Raw genomic sequence first — 22,442 nt, forward strand, 5'->3', positions numbered from 1 at the left:
TACAGTGATACCTCTACATACGATCTTAATTCATTCCAGAAACTGCTTCGTATGTTAAAACGATCGTATGTTGGAGCAAATATTCCCATAAGAATACATGGTAATTTATTTAATTCGTTCCTCAGCCTAAAAAACTGATTTTGAGCGAAGCAAAAAATCTATTTTTGGGTGGGATAGCCATGTCGTCCTGATGGAAGTTCCTATAGGGTAGCTTCCTTGGGTATATTTGACTACGGTGATATTCCCAGAGAATTTACCTTAAGGTATCCAGAATTCTAACTCCTGGAGCGAATATCCCTAATTAAATTTAACCAGGGATATCGCATAATATCAGAGGACGTATTCTTGACACACCACGTAGCAATCTACACCCCGAACAGAATTAACACTTCGAAGGGGCAAAAACGAGAATGAAAGGAGAGAGCCGCTAGCAAGGCACCTCTCCTATCTCGCTTCGAATGCGTACATAGCGCCGCCGACGGCGCCATCTGTATTCCTTGTAGCGATACATGAGGTGCTACAGCTACTGTATATAGGGAGGGGTCCTATAGCCCTTTTTAAGAAAAAGGAAGGGCGGGTCCATCAGGACGACATGGCTATCTCACCCAAAAATAGATTTTTCGCGCTGTTTTTTGGGCTCAGGCCATGTCGTTCTGATGGAAGTATACCAGAGCATTACTGTATCTGTGGATTCTCAAAACGTGCCGTACTCTCAAGAAGGTATTTCCCGGTCAGCCTAGACCTAGAGACCTAAGATGTTACCGTCATACATCATTTCATCTAAACATAGACTATGTTAGTGCTTCCTGCCCCCTACAGGTAAGAGTCATACTAGACTCTGGAAAAAGACTCGAGGAGTACATATACCTATGTATGAATAACAGACAAGCCATTATAGTGGTTTCACCCTATATTATGTAAAGCAAAGTTTGTAAAAGAACCGCTTGTGTCGATATGAAATACCGACAAGTTCCCCGTTCTATTACTGGATTGGACAAAGGTTTATATCCGAATAGGAAGAAATCTGTATATCCGCCACCGTCCCTATAGGGCATGAAGTCCTCCCTACTAGGGGAAAGCATAAACCAATGAAAGTTTGCTTGCAGTAAGGAACAAGCTTTTAGGATTATTCATGTTAAAATTATACATAGTTTAAGTAATGCTAAACCATTTTCTAGTAAAATGACACAGGCGAATGAGACGCAAGGTTCACAAGAACTAGTTTATTGACAAACAATAAAAATAAAAGTAGGTTAATCAGCAATTATACAAGTATAAGAAGAGGATAACCAACAAATAAGCATAAGGATCATAGTAAGCAGAAATTTTGTTTACAGTATCTGAAAAGAAAGAACATAAGCGCCACTTTTAATATTGAGATATTAAAATCATAAAAGTCTGTCTTACCATTCAATCACACTGGCGTTGGAAACGCTTGGCACACGTGTCTGCACTTACGCTTGGTTCACCTTTGATTATGGAACAGTCAGCGAGGACACCTTTGACCTAACACTTAGTCTGTAGAACAGTCCGTGACTACACACCCACCTTAGAATTAATCGTCCCAATTAATTTCGCTGTTCCTCGCAGAGTTAAACAGTAGGTTTGACGACAATTGCTTCGCATAGTGTCTAAAGAATACTCTGGAAGACTTCCAGCCAGTGTATGAGAAGATGTTCGAAATCCATGTTATTAAAGAAATTTATGGACGAGGCAACTTTCCTCCGATTGTGACCTGCGGGTGTACTATCGATCCGCTCTGCGAATAAAATAGGTGATTTTTGCCCTTAGTTGTTTCAGAGATAAATTTGAACCTGATGTTTCTCCCCTAAACAACTGACCTCCCCTAAAGTCTGAAGTTCTACAAAGATAGACCTTTAGGCATTCCACTGGACATAGAGATGCATCTTCTTTCAGAGGGCAGATTCTCCAGGGACCCCACCTGTTGGGGGGTAGCTCGTTCTTGGCAAGAAACGTCGGGTCCGGAAAAAGGTTCAGTTCTCCCCCATCTCAGAACTGAACACGACCTTCCTCCCTCGAGAGGGCTACTGTTTCACTAACTCTAGCCCCCAAAGCGAGTGCAAACAGAAATATAACTTTTTGGGTCAAATCCTTTAAAGCACACTCCTCATTGTTCATCAGCAAAGCAAAATGAAGAACATTATCCAGAAACCATGAAATGGGTTTTGGAGGTGCTGATGGTCTAAGCCTAGCACAGGCCTTTGGAATTTTGTTAAAAATGTCGTTAGAGAGGTCGACCTGGAAGGCATATAGAATAGGTCTTGTCAAGGCGGACTTACACATTGAAATCGTGTTGGCTGCTAAGCCTTGACCATGGAGGTGGATGAAGAATGATAAGCAGAAGTCCGTCGAGATCTTTTGTGGATTCTTCGCCTTGACAAAGGACACCCACTTCCTCCATGATGACTCATATTGTCTTCTGGTGGATTTGGACTTATATTCCTCTAAAAAGTCTATACTGTCTTTTGATATCCCGAAACGCTTTCTCACCGCTAGGGAGAGAAAATCATGGGCTGCAGGTTTCGGGTTTTCAGTGATGAAACGCAGACAGTCTACTTCTGAACTCGCTGAGTCAAAACTGGATCCGGTAGCGGTAGAAACTTCAGCCGTAGTTCTAATGCCAGAGGGAACCATACGCTGTTTGGCCACTTGTGAGCCACTACTGCCGCTTTTCCCTTGAAAGATCTCAGTTTGTCGAGGACCCTCAATAGAAGGTTGTGAGGAGGAAACAGGTAAATCCTGGACCATCTGTTCCAGTCGAGGGACATAGCGTCCACTGCTTCCGCTAGGGGATCCTCGTACGGGGACACGTAGAGAGGTAACTTCTTGTTGTCTTTCGTCGCAAAGAGGTCTATCTGCAGTTCTGGGACTTGACTCAAGCTGAAGAAAAATGATCCTGCGTCTAGGGACCATTCTGACTCTATCGGCGTGAGCCTGGATAGAGCGTCCGCCGTCACATTGCAGACTCCTTGAAGGTGAACTGCTGACAAGGGCCATCTCTTCTTCTCCGCTACCCGGAAGATGGCCAACATCACTAGGTTGATTTGAGGTGACCTCGATCCTTGTCGATTCAGGCATCTCACTATCACCTCGCTGTCTAGTACCAATCTTATGTGGATCGAGCGGCGAGGGGAGACTTTCTTCAATGTAAGAAGTACTGCCATGGCTTCCAGAAAGTTTATGTGAAATTTCTTGAATAGGTTGGACCAGGTTCCTTGGGCCTTCTTCCGGTGAGAAGGACCTCCCCATCCCTCCTTCGAGGCGTCTGTATGAATAGTCATAGAGGGGGATGTGGCTGGAGAAGCGCCGATTTCTTCAGCTGTTTGACTTTGGACCATGGCTTGAGAAGCGTTCGCAGACGAGTCGGTATTGGTCTTATCAGATCTCTTCGCACGTTTGATGCATATCTTCTCCAAACTCCGGTTACATCCTTTAGCTGCGCTCTTAGCACTGGGTCTGTTACTGAGGCAAACTGGAGAGAGCCCAGCACACTCTCCTGTTCGCATCTTGATATCCTTTTGGAATCCAGGAGTCTTGACAGAACCTGCTATTTCCTTCCTCTTCTTTACAGGGATGGAAAGTTGGTGTGACAGTAAGTCCCAGTGGATTCCCAGCCACTGAAACTTTTGAGATGGAGAAAGCCGAGACTTTTTTCTGTTGATCTTGAAACCTAGATGTTCCAGGAACTGGATCACCTGTTGGGAAGTTTGCATGCACTCTGTCTTGGATGCTGCCCACACCAGCCAGTCATCCAGGTAGGCCACTACTTGGATTCCCTTTAGGCGTAATTGTTTGAGAGCTGCGTTCGCCAGCTTCATGAAAATCCTTGGGGCTATGTTTAGCCCGAATGGCATGGCTCTGAAGGCGTAGAGTCTTCGTTGTAGCTTGAATCCTAGGTAGGAGGAGAGTTGACGATTGATTGGGATGTGCCAATAAGAGTCTGACAAGTCTATGGAGACGGTAAATGCCCGCTTGGGTAATAAGGTCCTTATGTGTTGCAGTGTTAGCATCTTGAACTTGTAGTTCACTATGAACTTGTTGAGTAGCGACAAGTCCAGAATGACCGAGTTTTTCCGAGTCCTTCTTTGGAATACAAAACAGCCTTCCTTGGAACTCGATGGACTTTACCCTTCGGATTACTCTTTTCTCCAAGAGTTCTCGAATGTATTCTTCCAGAACGTGGGTAGAGTGTTGGAAGAATTGTGGGAATGGAGGTGGAGTGCTGTGCCAGCTCCAACCCAGTCCATTCTTGATTAGGCTGTGGGCCCAGGGATCGAAGATCCAACGATCCCGAAAAAGATGAAGTCTCCCTCCTACCAGAAGCATTTCACTTCTGCTGCTGTTGACCTGAGGCCTTGCCTCCTTGACGCGGCCTCCCCTGAACCCCCTTCCCCTTGAGGAGCGTCTAGACGAACCTCTGGCTGATCCTCTAGCTCTTGCTTGAAAGGTAGTAGACTGCCCTTCGAATGCTGGGTTAAATGCCGGAGACTGTTGTCACGGCTTGGGGTACCCACTGGTACGTGGTCGGGGTTTGTGCCACCATCTGGGGCACTGCGGTCAAAGGAAATTGCTGCTGTTGCTGTCTGTATGGCTTGGCTGGCCGAGAGGGTAGCCTAGGCTTCTTAGTCTTCCTCTTTGGTTGGGGACCCTCATCTGGGGAAGACATTCGTTTAAGAGATAGGCCCCACTTCTGGAGAAGGTTTCTATTTTCTGCGGCGGCCTTATCCACTACCTCTTTGACCGCTTCACTAGGGAAGAGGTCTTTACCCCAAATGCAGGTGGAGATTAGTTTCCTACAAGCTCTCCTAGCTTTGACGAATCTGTAAAGGTCCTTCGTCACTGTGGCCAGATGGTGTTTTGGCCACTACCATAAACATCTCTTGAGCTTTGGGGTCACTTGCCATTGTCTCTAGAGTCGTTTGCAGAGACATTGAGGCGGCAAGTCTTTCTTTTGTCTCTTGCTCCCTACGCAAGAGAAAATCAGACAGCTTCGGGAGGTCTTCACCGAACTGACGTCCGGCAACATCGGCCTCCAACTTCCCGACTGAGAAGGTAAGATGGACGTCCTTCCAGTCTTTCTGGTCCATGGGTAAGGCCAAGGACAGAGGTTTACACTCCTCTAAGGAGGGACATGGTTTACCTGACTCGACCGCTTTCAGAACAGCCTTAAACCCCTTTTCCATAAAGGGGAAGGCTCTAGTAGGAGAGGCCACAAAGGAAGGATGCTTCTTACTCAAAGCAGGTACCCTTGAGTTTGTGAAGCCCCTCTCCTTCAGCGAGCTTGACAGTAAAGCCTGTGCTTTAGTGTGGTCATAAACTATGACCTCCTTCGGCTCCGTCTCTTCCTTTGAGGCTGGCTCCTTCCTAAGACAGACATAACAGTCCAGGTACGACTCCTTGCCGGGCCAGAATTCCACCTCCTCGAGGGGGACTGAGCCCAATCTCTCCGAGATGACGATCTTTCCCGTCGTCATAGGCATGTGCTCGGCATACCTCCAAGGATTGGCATCCGAGCACAAGGGAAGGTCCTTCACGTTGAGCTTCTTCTGGGGCCCACGTGATGCTGCAAGTCTTCGCATCTCCAACTTCATTGCAGCCGCCTTCTCATTATTTTCTTTCTGCATCTGCTGGATCATTCCAACGATGGAAGAAAGAGTCCTTCCCAGATCCTCTGGGATAGCAGACGATGTTGAGGGAATAGGTTCAGGGGCCTGAACCAGAGTAGCCGACTACTCGTCAAATTCTTCCTCTTCATTGTCCGGAGCCTGGGTCAGCTCCTCTTCCTGGTCTTCTGCCAGAAGGTCTTTTTCGGTGTACTCGGACACCTCAGACATCCTATCGTCCAGTTGGATGTCTTGTAGGGCGTCCGAGACTTCAGAATCCACCGGAATCTGAACCAGAGGTGTCTCCGCTTGAGGCTGGGGAATCACTTGCATCCACTGATGCCTTGGGGAAAAGGTAAGCCCTCATCTTCTCACTTGGAAGATAGGGGCAGAAGTATTCTTCTGGAAGCCCCTCACCCAGGTTCGAAGCTTTTCCCTCGCTGCGTCCCTTGACTCCGCCGACTTAGAGGCGTCAAATGCCTTGGTAATCAGGTTAGTGCAAATTGTACATACCTGCGGGTCCCAATACCGGAGATCACCTTGGGAGACTGCGCATGCTGCGTGCCTCCTACACAAATCATGTTTGTAGAAGTTCTTGCTGCGGACGTTGCAGAATAAACTCCCACACTTCGAATGGTCCTCCTGTAAAGAGAAGAAATTCCATGAGTATCAAGTGAAAAACGTATCACTGGATAACTAATGTTAAGTATATATAGCTTAAAGTAACTAAGCTAGAAAGGAAAGAAGAAAAGCCACACACTTGTATTTCCTGCCCAATCAATTGCTGTAACCTTCCAGATAATTTTTTTTTTTTTTTTTTTTTTTTTTTTTTTTTTATTCTAGAATAACTATTAAGGTATTTCCAAATTAAAAGTAGGTGTAGCTCACGCCAAAATAAGTAATTTTAATATACTGGATAGTTCATAAAGAAAAAACTCACTTTCTTCATCTGTACGGTTTCACCAAAGGCTGTACAAGACAACACAAGAGTGTTGGAAAAACTTAGTGTTATGATATATTCAATACTATAGTTTTCTCCATGCAGTATATCCTATACTGTAAAAATACTGGCTACTGTATATAATATAATGTGCCGGCCGGCATGTACCTTAAATTAGTTCCAAAGTATATACTACCTTTAGACTATTGGGTGGAAGAGCGCTGGTTCAAATGTGTGTGCCGGCCGGCAACTATAAATGTTAGCACCCGGCTGCCGGCCGCTAATCGTAGCGGCCGGCAGATCTTATGGTGTGCTTCTGTTGCCGGCCGGCAATGGTATGCTACCTTTGCCGGCCGGAAGTAGAAAGGAACCAGAGAACTTCCACCTGCCCGGCTGCCGGCCACTCAGGCCGGCAGTCGGGCTAGGGTACAAACACTAGAAGAGAAACGGAAAGGATGTAAGGATATAAGACGGCACTGCCTTACAGCCCGGCATCCAGAAAGTGTGAACATAAGGAAGGGGAGAATGTAAATTCAGGCTTCCTTCTATCCAATGCCGCCTGGCTCTACAAACAGACATGGATGTGAGACCAAGGGAGGTCTGGGGAACACACTACAGAAGTTAGGCCTTTGCCGGCCGGCAAGGGAGTGAGTCAGCTCCACATCTTAGCCTATACTAGGTACAGATGTAGAACAACGGCCAAGAGATGTAATGGCTAGGCCATTACTAAGGAAAGGGGGGAAGGGGGAAGAGGGTCCTACAAACTCTGCTTTAGTAATAGATCACCCCGCAGCCAAGAAAGCTCATCCTAGCCTAGGGGGTATCAGGGGAGGGAGGCCGGCAATACTTGCCATCTCCCTCAGTACTAAAACAAGGTTTGGTGTTGTTATTCACAGGGAAAGAAGAATCTTATCCTTCAAACTGAGAACAACAACACTGGACTAGTCTGCTAGATCACTAGAAGAAGGGATCATCTCGTACAGAAACCTTCAGAAGTGGTCTAGGGAGGCTAAGCCTCCTGTGTCTGCCCTAGGCCTAGCAAAGGAATCTCATTCTCTATGCTAGAAAGAAACAGACCCAGACTAAATACTCTGATATCCTGCCCCCTCCTGAAGCCAGATTCTCTGGAAACAGGAAAGAACAGAAACACCCTAATATAGTTATATCTAAATATTTATTCAGATAAACCACTAGGGTTAAGCCCAAGGCTTAAACAGAGGGAAAAGGGATTGCGCTTATTCTCCGAGGAGAAAAGAGCAACCGGGGAGCCGGGGAGTGTGCGAAAGTATACTAGGGCTCCATAGGCAACTAGCCTAGGCGCGAAGAGAATCGATACCTAAATCACCGAAACTTTCTCGTATACGATCTTGGAAGAAATATCAACAATATCTTATATGTATAAAACTGCCTAAAGCTTCAATAAATTTAAAACACTCGGAAATCTGAATATCATGCATGAAAGTACTAGGGCCAAACCTCTAGGCTACGAAGCCTAGCGTAGGCTAGGATCGGTAATTCATTCGCCGAAACAGAAATACTAATAGCATCATATAAAGAATTCCTATGTAAAGCTAAATAGCTAAAATTATTAAAGCATAAGGGCCAGGAATGTCGCTCTGGCTAACTAAATGACTCCTGCATGGCGAGCGACAGCGTCCAGGATGCCTCCGGTAGGCAACAGCTCTTGTAACTAAAATATCGCTATCGAATTATTTTAAAAACACCAAGAGCTTACATTTATACATAATAAAGATAATACTCAACTTTCCAGAGGCAGAAGAGGCTGGAGAAAGCATCATAAGGTTGAAATAATCCAAGATTTACGAGTAAACACAGGGAAAACACCGAGTTGTTGAGCTACGCAAAAAGGAATACAGATGGCGCCGTCGGCGGCGCTATGTATGCACTCGAAGCGAGATAGGAGAGGTGCCTTGCTAGCGGCTCTCCTTTCATTCTCGTTTTTCGTTTTCTTGCCACTTTGACCCCTTCGAAGTGTTAATTCTGTTTGGGGTGTAGATTGCTATGTGGCGTGTCAAGAATACGTCCTCTGATATTATGCGATATCCCTGGTTAAATTTAATTAGGGATAATCGCTCCAGGAGTTAGAATTCTGGATACCTTAAGGTAAATTCTCTGGGAATATCACCGTAGTCAAATATACCCAAGGAAGCTACCCTATAGGAACTTCCATCAGGACGACATGGCCTGAGCCCAAAAACCCATAATAAATCCTTAATAAATGGCTACACATAATTACACATGACATTAATACAATACCTGTATAATAAATACATATTACAAACCAAAAAAAAGAATAATAATAATGAAATAATAAATAAAAAACGGGTTGTAATGTAACACTTTACCTTAGCGACAAGCCAGCGCAGGTGTAGGGACTTCTACGCAGTAGGAGACGGAAGATCAGTGAGGAGGTAGGGACGGTGACTTTGTACGATAACGTGTACGATAACTTACACTAACTTACACTACTACGTGAACTTTAACTTAACTTAGCTTATTTTTTTTTTTTCCTTTTTATGATTTTATATTCTTTTTTACATTTTTTCTTTTCTTATTTTTAATTTTCATCACTTTCACTCGATTCGGTCTTCCTTTTCTTTGCTTCACTTTCTTTCTTTTCATCATGATCACTAGACCGTTTTAAAGATTTTTTAAAGAAACTATCGAGTGAAAGTTGCTTTGTACGGCTTTTGAGGATTTTTCTAAAAGGATTTAAGCAAACATCATCGAACTGCGCAACAACACGGCAAACCTGAAGTTTCTGTGGATGATGCTTGTCGATGAAATCAACAACGTGTTGATGATATGCCAACATCTGTTTTATTTCCGCCGTACCTAAGATTTGGCCTACCTCCTCGATCTCCTCCGACTCACTCAACTGCTCTTGGAACTCATCATGCTGCATGGCTTGCAGCTCCTTGAGTTCCTCGGTGGTGAGCTCTTCGTGATGCTCATCGACGAGTTCGGTGATGCCATCTTCATCCACCTCCAGACCCATGGACTTGGCAAGGGATACAATCTCTTCGACGTCTCCCTCGGCGGCAAGCACAGGTTCATTCTCGGGGCCAAAACCTTCGAAATCTCTGGGAGCAATAGCATCAGACCAAAGCTTCTTCCAAGCGGAATTCAGGGTCCGACGAGTTACTCCCTCCCAAGCCTGATCAATGATCTTCAAGCAGTGCACGATATTAAAGTGGCTCCTCCAAAATTCACGCAAAGTTAAGTTGGTGCTTTGCGTGACATTAAAGCACTGCTTAAATAAGTGCTTAGTGTAGAGCTTTTTGAAATTAGAGATGACTTGCTGGTCCATGGGCTGGAGGATAGGGGTGGTATTCAGTGGAAGATACAACACCTTGATGAATTTGTATTCGTCGATGATATCATCCTCGAGTCCGGGGGGGTGAGCGGGTGCATTGTCCAAACAAAGCAAGCACTTCAAAGGCAAATTCCTTTCCTGAAGATACTTCTTGACAGCAGGGCCGAAAACTACGTTTACCCATTCCACAAAGATATGCCTATAGTCCATTTCTTTTAGCGATGCATATTTGCACCGACTCGCAGCGGTGCTCTTTTAGGTCGGAAAAGTTTCCGGATCGCTGATTGGTTGGACAAGATAATTCTAACCAATCAGCGATCCGGAAACTTTTCCGAGCTAAAAGAGCACCGCTGCGAGTCGGTGCAAATATGCATCGCTAAAAGAAATGGACTATAGTAACCCAAGCCTTAGAATTAGAACGCCATAGAACATGTAGCAGGTCTTTATTAATTTTATGTGCTTTAAATGCCCTAGGGTTTTCGGAATGGTAAACTAACAGAGGCTTAATTTTGCAGTCCCCGCTGGCGTTGGCACAAAGCGCAAGAGTCAACCGATCCTTCATTGGCTTATGTCCAGGCATTTTCTTCTCTTCGGCGGTAATGTACGTTCGACTAGGCATCTTTTTCCAAAACAGACCGGTTTCATTACAGTTGAAAACCTGCTGCTCTACGTAACCTTCCTCCGCCATGATGCTTTCGAACTTTTTAACAAAGTCTTTAGCAGCCTTAGTGTCCGAACTCAAAGCTTCTCCATGTCGAACAACTGAATGAATCCCGGTCCGTTTCCTAAATTTCTCGAACTAAGCTCGAGATGCCTTGAATTCCTCCGTCGTAGGATTGACTGAACTCTCCCCCGCGTCACCCCGAGAGCGCTCCGCCTTCAAGTCACTGTAGATAGCGCTGGCCTTCTCACAAATGATCGTTTCCGTGATCGTATCGCCAACAATCTCCTTGTCTTTGATCCATATTAACAAAAGTCGTTCCATCTCTTCAAGGGTAGGGCTACGACGTTTAGAAATAATCGTGATTCCCTTCGAAGGTTTCACTGATTTAATGGCTGACTTCTGCTTTATGATCGTCGAGATCGTCGACATATTCCGTCCATATTGTTTAGCGAGATCGCTAACACGTACACCTCGCTCATGCTTTTCTATGATTTCCTGCTTTAATTCTAATGAAAGCATAGACTTCCTCTTTTTCTCACCACTGCTACTACTACCTGAACCGAAACTAAGCTTTTTAGGACCCATGATTACGGAACACAGAAAACAACACGTGAAAAGGCAAGATAAAAAACTGTTAAAACTGAGCGAATAGAGGACAACCACACGATGCGCACGCGATGAGAGGACTGATCAAGGTGACGCTCGATTGGCGTCCCTCCGATGTGCTGCCGTCTAGCGGCGTCAACAACTAACTACGCTGCACGCTTTCGAGAAAGTTCCACGGGTAAGCGTATTGTTTACGTCGTATGTTGGAGCAACACTTCGTATGTTGAGACAGAAATTTGGTCGAATTTTACTTCGTATGTTGGAAAATTCGTATGTTGGGACAATTGTATGTAGAGGTATCACTGTACTGGATAGTATTGTGTTCTTACAACATAAATATACAGAAGTATACATTACCTGGTGAACAAGAACATTGCAGTGGGCATCAGTCTTAATGGAAAGAACACTGTGAAAACCTGGAATTATTCATTGAAATATTTTGCTGTTCTATATATAGGACTGTATTTGGATTATCAAAACCATAAAGATAGAATCCACAAAAATCGAGGAGTGTCTACTGTAATATCAGATAGTAATTATTATTAATTCATTATGCCAAGGTTTTAATTTAAATTATTCTCAATGAAACCTGAAAAGGCAAAGTTCTTTTACATGTATTTACAGTAATTTATTTCATACTAAAGATAGAGAAGACAGTAGTTTGTACTGTCTTAAATTTATATAAGCTTATTTTTTAATTTTTTTGTACAGCAGGTATTGACATACAGTACTTTCAAATGAATGGATTTATATTTTTGTAATTAGCATTTCTTGTTGAATAATTGCAAAATATTTTTTTTTTTTTTTCAGATAAATTTAGATTCTTTAAGGAAGCCAATTCCAACACATCATTGTGATCTAATGCCAGAAGATGGAACCATTGATCTCTCTACTTTAAGCATGTAAGTCTCTTAACTCTATAATGTAGGATGTATGTTAATTTAATAGGAAGTCTTGATTGTAATTGAATATATGGATGGGCATTTTGTTGGTAATATGTCTCTATCATGCTATTCACCTGACGTATAGTACAAATCATATAGTTTTTAGGATCTACCCCATTTTAAGCATTTTCGTGTTATCTTCTGAAGGAAGTAGTAGTATCAGAGTAAAGATCTTGTTACTTACAGTTCCCAGAAAGGCATGATGCAGAGTCCAAGTATGACAATGAATGAGGAATGGCAGGCAATGTTTGGAACAGCTGATGACCGGATGTCACCAAACAGAACGCCAGATAACAGGTGTAGTGTCTCAAGGGGCATTCATTGTATGGTAGTTTAATGTGATTTACTGTCTGAGGAATTAATGCACAGGATTCTTTTTTAAAGTTTATGTAGGTTTATAAAATTTAGTTGTTCGTAAGTGGATAGAAACCCTTGTCTTTTAATAGGATTATGATTTCATCGACGCTTGAACTTGACTGTTGAAATATTATGACTAGGTGTTGGTAGTTACTGTTGGGTAGTGGGGAAGTTTCTCCCCTGTCACCTCACTGAGTAGCCACCAAGACCTACTTACGTGCGCTTGGTGTTCCAAATTTGTCTCTATAATTTTTCATTTTCTTTACACACTGTCTGATTAATGTGAGGAAGATAATTAAGAAACCACTTGTTGGCATGCATTCTTGCCCAGAAATTTCATGAGCAAGTTGCGAATGGATCCCCATTCTTTGTACTATTCTTGTAGGGAAAATAAATGTTTACAGTCATCCCCTTGTGAGGAATGCAAGGAGTGGTCATCTTTCCGGTGGCAGGAGGTGAAAGAAGAAGGCCAAGCAAGATTTTTTTTTCTTTGTGTTTTTCCTTCAAGTCTGCTAGACCTCTTCATTCTCCTCCCAGTACAATGGCATCTGATCCATTTCTGTCAGCCTCCTCCGAGGGGAAGGCAACGAAGGACGACAATATTGATTTAACCTTAGGACACCCCCAGAGAAAGTCTGTTTTACCTGCTTCCTTTAGAGAAGCAAATATTCCTTCTTCTTGCATTGAACCTAAAGAAATATTACTGTCTGTGATGATGTAGGCAAGGACAATACTCTAAGGAAGTTATGGCCATCCTTAGGCCTGAAGGGTATACTGTCAAAGGAGAGACTTCTGCAAACCCTGGCAAAGTTGTCTTCCCCTCAAGAGTCTTCTTTTCCCTCACCTTCGAAAGAAGCACTTGGCGTGATCCCCTATATCTTGCCCAGGCCCCCCCACCCACCAGAGGTGAAGTTGATTACCAATCCTTGCCATTAGGGCCACAATTACCTTCAGACTTGATGAGAGGACGCGGTTCATCAAGATACCGCCGATCTTCTTCGGTCAAGTCTCCAGTTTGTTACCTCTTCTCGTGAAACGAGTTTGGTCTTCAAACCCTGTCATGCGAGGGAAAGGTCTTGTGACCAAACAGTTAGCCCATGGCTTTTTGTACAGTTTCAACCACTAGGGCTAATACTCCTACCCTCCTTTTCAGGACATCTGTCTACAACCTGTCATGGCGGGGAGTGGTGCTTCAGTTTAGATAGGCACCGAAGGTTGTAAAAGGTTTTTACCGTAAGATCAACTTTCTCTTTCAGGATCAACCCCATCTCCGAAGACTTCGGACAACTGTCTGATCCTAACAGTCTCAAGCTCCTGTGAGACATCGCCTTAAGTTTACCACGATCTGAGAATTGAAGTAATCTAAAGAAAGACCCGACTCATGTGCAATACAGGTATCTATAGACATGGTCATCAGCCAGCAGAAACATTCGCAGGTTCGACAAGACCGCATCAGTCCCTGTCGAATCCAACATCTTCAGGAACAGCCAGATCCCAGGTCCTTCAGCATGGTCCTTCAGTATCAGAGATCTTCTTTTCCTCTGATTCTTTACAAAGTCCGAGCAAGAGATTATCCTGACAAGGAGATTGCCAGATGAGAATCTCATTTAGGGAGGCAATCTGCTCAGTTTTCCTGGATTTGACATTTCCAATGGAAGTATCAAAGAAAAGGGTGGGGAGGCCACATACGGTACCTCATGTCCCTAGGACTATAGTCAGAGCATGAATTGCACGTCTCTTAATCTCCTGGAAAGACATCTACTTCCCTCGGGAAGGTTTGCCCACGGAGACGGCAGTGATTCGTCTGCTTTTCCCTTATACGAGAACCACTTCCAAGCCTACATGGTCTCTCCGTCGGGGGATTCTGCCTTCGGGTTTTGGATTTTATCCAATCTACCTCTTCTGCTGGAAACTTCCTCTAACAGCCTCTGTTCAGAAGCCTTCTTTCAGGAAGTAGAGTGGATAACCATGACAGGCATTGACTTTCCTCTTGCGGGAAAAAGTCTGCTTTCACCTGTTAGGCTCCCTTCTTTAAGCAATTCCTCTGAGAAAAATGGCTTCTCCCTGCCACTAAGTAGGTCTTGTTAGCAGTCTTGTTTCATTAAGAGATTCGGCTACTCCATCAGACTTGCCTAGCTGGCAAGACTCGTCTTGAGGACTTCCTTTAGGACTAGATGCTCCATGGTGAGGATCGTGTAAAGTTCGTCCCTCTTCTTGAGGGCGCTATTCCAGTAATAGGCCCTCAAAATTGCCATCGAGAGGAATCTTGCTCCTAGACTTGGGCGACAGGAGACCTTTGCTCGTTCCCAGAGCATATCCTCCAGACCGGAAGGATATACCTTCTCCCTCGTCTTCAATCGTCGCTCTTCACAGAGTTTGAGCCTACCTACCCGTAGCGGGTAATAAGACCCTCTATGGGACAAGTGTTGCTCCCCGAAGGCCTAGGACCCCTAGACAGCAGATCTTCTCTTGATCCCTGTGTTGCCCTCAACAGCTTGAACTCGGGTTCAAGCCCTCCGGACTGGAAATCCTCCATATCAAAATCAATGGCTACTATGCCAGAAATTAAATTGAGGCCATTCCTCAAGGAAGATGTAATAGCTCGCCCCAAAGGTTCAGCACGCTTCACAAACCCTAAGAGTGTCAAAGGAGGCTCATAAGGATCTCATTTGTGACTGGGACACACAGGGTCATATACCAGTCATTGAATCCCTCTCCTTCTCCTGATAAAGGTGACCCAGAGCTCATAATGTTTTAGGGTAAAATTCACCCATAACATTTACAAGCAGCTACTTTGTGACACAATCCATGCTAGTGGCAAGGTGAAAGTGTTTCAGACCTTCACCTCCCCCTTCCTGCAAGACGTAACCCACAGGAGCATGCAGACGTCCTTCATTACCCCTGTGGTGTCTATACAATAAATGTTTTTTAACACCTCAAGCTCCTTGATGGACAAGTAGCAGATGGTGAGAGCAGAGTTAACCAAGTATAAGCCTAGGATGATTGACAAAAAATGACTGGCTCTTTCTTTCCTCCATCTTCCCCCCTCTACGGGGCAACAGCTCCTACGTTAATCTGCAAAGCTGACCTCTACTGACTACAGGTATAACCATTTTCCTTGTGTAACCTAGTATAAATGAATACACTTTTTGCATTCCCATACCCCCTGGCCAGGTGGATTGGGTAACTTCTTTGGTTACTTCTTAGATTCCTTTCTGAGAATATATTCCATAAACTAGTCACACTGTTAGCCTCATACATTCAGCGGAGTTGAGTTTATTTGAGGTGTCAGGGTTTCTATCTGTTACATGCAGAGGACATACAGGAAAACCCCGGGTCAAAAACCAACCACTTAGTCAGGGCTTCCTCCCTCCTAACAGGCAAGTCATCCTTATAAATGGCGTATGGTTTATTATTGCAGGAACAAATGGCAATTATGGAAGTGATTTGTAATTTTCCTAATACAGTGGAACCTCTACATACGAATTTAATCCGTTCCAGAACCAACTTCGGATGTAGAAAATGTTCGGTTGTCGAAACGAATTTTCCCATAAGAATACATTGAAATAGGATTAATCCGTGGTTGAGCCCAAAAACCTATGATAACTTCTTAATAAACTACTACACATAATTTTCCCATGAGAATAATGAACACTAAATTAGATAATAGACATGTAAATAAGAAGAATAGACATGTAAATAAGAAGAATTAGCAAAAAATTATAAATAAGAAACGGGTTTTTAGCGTCACTTTACCTTAGAAACTCCAGCGCAGGTGTTGTTAGTCTTGCTACGCAGAGAGGAGACGGACGGGCGGCGAGGAGGTAGAGAGGTTAACTACGATAAACGTACACTACCGTAACTTATTCTAACTTACACTAAGTGAACTTTAACATAACTTAGCTTTTTTTTTTTTTATAATTTATATTTTTTTTTACATTTTCTTTTTTTCTTTTTGATGATTAATTTTAATCACTTTCACTCTCTACACTTAAAATTGATTGAATTTTTTTCTCTTCACTCTTTGCTGTCTTATTTGAACCACTTCCTTCCTCTTCATCACGAGTTCGCTTCGTAGTTTTTTTAAAGAAGCTATCGATAGAAAGTTGCTTGGTACAGCTTTTCAGAATGTTTCGAAAATAAGTTAGGGAAACATCATCAAACTGCGCAGCTACACGACAAACCTGCAATTTCTTTGGATGGTATTTGTCGATGAAGTCGACCACGTCTTGATATTTTCCTAACACCTCTTTTATTTGCGCGGAACTTATTGCAAGTTCACTCATACGGACGCCACGCTCATGCTTTTCAATAATTCCTTGCTTTACTTCTAAAGAAAGCATTCCCTTATTCCTTTTCTCACCACTACCACTACCACTTGCGAAACTAAGCCTTTTAGGACCCATGATTTTCGTAAAATACCGTAAAAGGATGAATGTAAAAAATCACGATTAAAACACAATTAATAGCAGAACGCACAGGGCACAACCACATAAAGCCAACGAGAACCGAGGACTGACCCAAGCCACGCTAATTGAGGGTCCCTCTGAGGTTGAAGTGCTGCCTTCTATTGGCGGAAATAAAAAACACATCAGGCGCTATGAGCACCGACTACGCATACGAGTATTGTTTACTTCGGGTGTCGAAAAAAAAATTCGGGTGTAGAGTAGGAACGTGTTCGAATTGTACTTCGCGTGTCGAAAAATTCGGATACAACCGGTACGACGAAAATTGCTACTTCGTGTGTCGAAATAAAATTCGGGTGTAGAGTCAAAAATTTGCTCGAATTTTACTTCGGATGTTGGAAAATTCGGATGTAGATACGTTCGTGTGTAGAGGTTCCACTGTACAAACCTGTAGTTATTTATACAAATTGTCCTGCCATCACCTGTCCCCCATAAGTCCTGCTTACAATCAAAGGTGATGATAATACACAAGTGTGTATCAGAAAGGGGTGGTCAGGTACCCCCAGCTCCACCAGTAGGGTAGTTCCACCTGGGTAAAAAGTCTTTTGGCTAGTTTTAACTTTACCAAAAGGATAATCCCTTTAAAGAGCTACAGGTTTATACTAATTAGGAAAATTACAACTTACTTCTAAATTAGTCTTCTTACGTAATCATGAATAAGGACTAGAATCGCAAGTATTTCTGTTGATGTTGAGGTGAGATGCGAGAATCCTTACATCTCTAAGCTGGGGTAGTCAGAGGCGAGTTTGAGTAATGCTTCAGGTAGGGAATGGTGTGATATTAAATGGTAACATAAAAACAGACTAAAGTAGCTCTTACATATTGAAATATAAAGGCTACAATCCAAAAGACTTCGTTGGTTGGCTGAAGAAAGGAGGGGCTGATATCACGGTGAAGAGGAGGTTCTTTACGGAAATCTCCACAGTGTAAACTGTAATATACGATCATGTGCAATACTCTTTTGTAGGAGATACGAGTAATTTTAACCTCTATATGGTTTATATTTGTAGCTTAGCCTGCAGTGATAATAATGATACCAATACAGTAATAAAAATGACGTATCCTGACGTCACTGTCTTTATCACCAGGCATGTTTTTTATGTATAACGACGTCATCGTCGTGAAGGGGTTAAAACAGGTGTCCAACAAGGATCTAATTCTCAAGACGGGCTTCTTATTGGCCTTAGCTTCTGCAAATAGAGTCTGAGAGCTGCACTGCTTATCGTATATACTTGGTCTTTTCAAGGGTTGGAGAAAGGCGTCACTCTCCCTCGCTCTATAGTTTGTTACAAAAATTCAGAAAGGTGCTTTAAACGATACAAGTATTAAATCTATCTCCGTCTCCTCACTTGAGGAAGCAACTGACGATCTGAATGATATACTCCTTTGCTGCATGAGGGCACTGAGACTACCTGAAGCAAACGCAACCCTTCAGACCCCGACTACAGAACCTATTCATCATTTCTGGGAGAATAAAAAATGTCATCTCCAAAAACACCATATACTTCATGGTTTGAGAGAAGATTAACAGAGCACACTCCCAGGCAACAAGTGAGCCAGAACCAGCATAGGCTTTTGCTTATGAGGTCAGAGGAGTAGGTACCACATTAGCCTTTAAGAAGTCAATGGACCAACTTCTGAATGCCTGAGTCTAGAGATGTCAAGCAACCTTCATAGCCCACTATTTATGGGAATGCACCCACGTCACTCAATGCGTTTTTTCTAGTACTTTGGCAGGTGGTGTAGTGCACATAGCACCCTCACAGAACAAGAAACATCTAAGGTAGCAGTTGTGATTGATTCCTGGAAGAAAGTATGGGTGGTCTTTTTTTTTCTCTCTCTCTCTCCTCCTTTGGATTGCAGCAGTTAGATCAGTCCTTGATTCCGGGAAGCTACCATACCGAGATACTTGCTATTCTATTTTATACTAGGATAGAAGTGCTTTCCCCTCAACCTCCTGACGAGGTGGTAGGATGGATTATAGTATAAACCCATCTCTTTATTTGAGCCTTAAGCTGAAGGTAATATATCCCCAGGTGATAGGTTCTTCCGTGACCATCTGACTTTGACAGAAACATAATCCTATCACCTGATTTTCAGATCACAGGAGGGGCATTGGAATCAACATTCTTCCAAGGACCAAGTGTTTGATATCCCAGGATTTTAAATCGGCAGGTTGGTTACATGGACTTGCCCCACTTTAGGGGGAGAAGTAGAGTTCTCTTGCTTGAGGGTACACTCAAGCACACTATTCTATCTTATTTCTCCTCCTCTTTTTTTCAAGTTTTTATAGTTTATATATGAAAGATCTATTTTGACACCCCTTTAAGGGTATACTCGGACGCGCGCGACCCCGACGCCAAAAAATATTCTTGAAAAATCAGTTTTTGCAGTAACCTCCTTTTTTCTTTTGCCAAAAAAACTTCAATTAATGCTTAAAACAACTGTAAAGATAAATACTACTCATCTGCAGAAAAACTATTTATTATAAATATTTTAAAAAATTAAGTAGAAAAAAAAAGACCTTACATAAAAATTCATAAAAAAAAAGTTTATACATATATACACAAATCCTTTTAGGAATTGATTCTTGAATGTTTAGGACACATCTTGATGTATTTTGGATGAAGTCAGACCCATGGAGGTGAAGATCTGAAATGAGAAAAAAACGGTAACTTTTTTGGCCAAAAAGATTTGTCCAAATTTCATGAATTTTTTGGGGTACCCAAATAAAATAGGAAGTGGCTAATTTTTTTAGGGAATAAACATATGTTATCCTAAAATAGAAATATGTAAAAAAATCTTCATTATTTTGTAAATTACATTTATATCAGGGGCCATATCTAAAGGTAATTTTTTGAGTACTTAGAAATTTCGTAAAAAAATACATATACAGTATTTAATATATAATATGATATTTATGCAGGTAAAAATATACCAAAATATCACAAATTCTATAGGGAACAAGAATATATATAGATAGGGCAACTTACGCTTCGGATATGTCCACAAAATGGCCGCCAACCACACTGACTCAGACTCCCTAATCTGCCACTTGAAATGTAGGAAGGGTATGTCAATTTCAAGGTGTTATTTACTAATCTAATTATTCTTGGATATGCATAAAAATTGTAAGGTGGGTTGCTGGATAATTGTCGATTATTTTACGACTATAAAATTAAAATTCTGACCCAAAAAAAATTTTTTGAAGGGAAATAAAATCAAAAAAAAAAAAATGTAAAACAATATATTTTAGCTAAAAAAATTTGATGATATTCAGTCAAAAAAGAAGTAAACAAAATTTTCCGACAAATAAACATCTAGATGAATCATTACTCTGTGATAGTTCCTTAGTACGTAGTAATTTTGAAAGAAATGGGAAAAAACGAAAAAGTGGCAATCGCAGGAAAATCGAACACATACCTATATATACGCCATATCTGGCTAAAAATAAAGATAGGCATGGGTAGCCAGATCATCTAGAAACACTTTCCAACACTATAAAAATACAAGTTTTGCGACACTACTTGCCAATTCCTTACGGTAACATGACTAAGCAAAAAAATGCAAAACAAATAAAAAGGGGCACTCGCGGAAAAATGGCCAACATTCTAATATACGGCATTTCAGAAAAAAAAAATTTCAGCCACGTACTAGGCAAACCATCAAGGCACATTTTCCGACAAATAAACATCTAAATGAATCATTACTCTGTGATAGTTCCTTAGTACATAGTAATTTTGAAAGAAATGGGAAAAAACGAAGAAATTGCAATCACCGGAAAATCGAACACATACCTATATATACGCCATATCTGGCTAAAAAAAAGATAGGCATGGGTAGCCAGATCATCTAGAAACACTTTCCAACACTATAAAAATATAAGTTTTGCGACACTACTTGCCAATTCCTTACGGTAACATGACTAAGCAAAAAAATGCAAAACAAATAAAAAGGGGCACTCGCGGAAAAATGGCTAACATTCTAATATACGGCATTTCAGAAAAAAAAAATTCAACCACGTGCTAGGCAAACCATCAAGGCACATTTTCCGACAAATAAACATCTAAATGAATCATTACTCTGTGATAGTTCCTTAGTACGTAGTAATTTTGAAAGAAATGGGAAAAAACGAAAAAATGGCAATCACAGGAAAATCGAACACATACCTATATATACGCCATATCTGGCTAAAAAAAAGATAGGCATGGGTAGCCAGATCATCTAGAAACACTTTCCAACACTATAAAATTATAAGTTTTGCGACACTACTTGCCAATTCCTTACGGTAACATGACTAAGCAAAAAAAATGCAAAACAAATAAAAAGGGGCACTCGCGGAAAAATGGCCATTCTAATATACGGCATTTCAGAAAAAAAAAATTTTAGCCACGTGCTAGGCAAACCATCAAGGCACATTTTCCGACATATAAATGAATCATTACTCTGTGATAGTTCCTTAGTACGTAGTAATTTTGAAAGAAATGGGAAAAAACGAAAAAATGGCAATCACAGAAAAATCGAACACATACCTATATATACGCCATATCTGGCTAAAAAAAAAGATAGGCATGGGTAGCCAGATCATCTAGAAACACTTTCCAACACTATATAAATATAAGTTTTGCGACACTTCTTGCCAATTCCTTACGGTAACATGACTAAGTAAAAAAATGCAAAACAAATAAAAAGGGGCACTCGCGGAAAAATGGCCAACATTTTATTATACGCATTTCAGAAAAAAAAATTTCAGCCACGTGCTAGGCAAACCATCAAGGCACATTTTCCGACAAATAAACATCTAAATGAATCATTACTCTGTGATAGTTCCTTAGTACGTAGTAATTTTGAAAGAAATGGGAAAAAACGAAAAAATGGCAATCACAGGAAAATCAAACGCGTACCTATATATACGCTATATCTGGCTAAAAAAAAGATAGGCATGGGTAGCCAGATCATCTAGAAACACTTTCCAACACTATAAAAATATAAGTTTTGCAACACAACTTGCCAATTCCTTACGGTAACATGACTAAGCAAAAAAATGCAAAACAAATAAAAAGGGGCACTCGCGGAAAAATGCCCAACATTCTAATATACGGCATCTCAGATAAAAAAAAGACATGCACGTGTTAGCCCAACCATCAAGGCAGACTTTCTAACACATAAACATGAAAAAAAATCAATAATATACGGCAATTCCTTACTACGTAGTAAATTTTTACAAATATTGAAAAAAAAACAGAAATTGGCAACCGCAGTTAAATACCCAATATACCAATAACTACGTCGTATCTGACAAAAACAAAGTCACGCATGGGTAGCCAGATCATCTAGACACATTTTCCAACACTAAAAAAGCAAAAGTTTTACGACACTATTTGGCAATATCTTACGGAAAAATGACTTGGCAAAAAAATAAAAAATGAAAAAAAATGTAAAAGGGGCACTCGCGGTAAAATGGTCCTCGTGGTGATGAACGACATTTTAACTAAAAAAAAAAA

The 22,442-nt window shown here is 41.8% G+C and overlaps 1 protein-coding gene across 4 annotated transcripts in view; it reads left to right on the plus strand.

Annotated features, from left to right (window-relative positions):
• Window positions 1-22,442, plus strand: part of Vps15 (vacuolar protein sorting 15) — a 796,097-nt gene that overhangs the window by 721,377 nt on the left and 52,278 nt on the right. For all 4 annotated transcript variants that reach the window (XM_068387739.1, XM_068387743.1, XM_068387753.1 and 1 more), the window contains 2 exons: window positions 11,982-12,073; window positions 12,302-12,412. In XM_068387739.1, coding sequence (XP_068243840.1) covers window positions 11,982-12,073; window positions 12,302-12,412 — 203 coding nt within the window. The remainder of the gene's footprint in view (window positions 1-11,981; window positions 12,074-12,301; window positions 12,413-22,442) is intronic.

This window comes from Palaemon carinicauda, chromosome 1, assembly GCF_036898095.1.
Source record: "Palaemon carinicauda isolate YSFRI2023 chromosome 1, ASM3689809v2, whole genome shotgun sequence".
Classification (NCBI taxonomy): domain Eukaryota; kingdom Metazoa; phylum Arthropoda; class Malacostraca; order Decapoda; family Palaemonidae; genus Palaemon; species Palaemon carinicauda.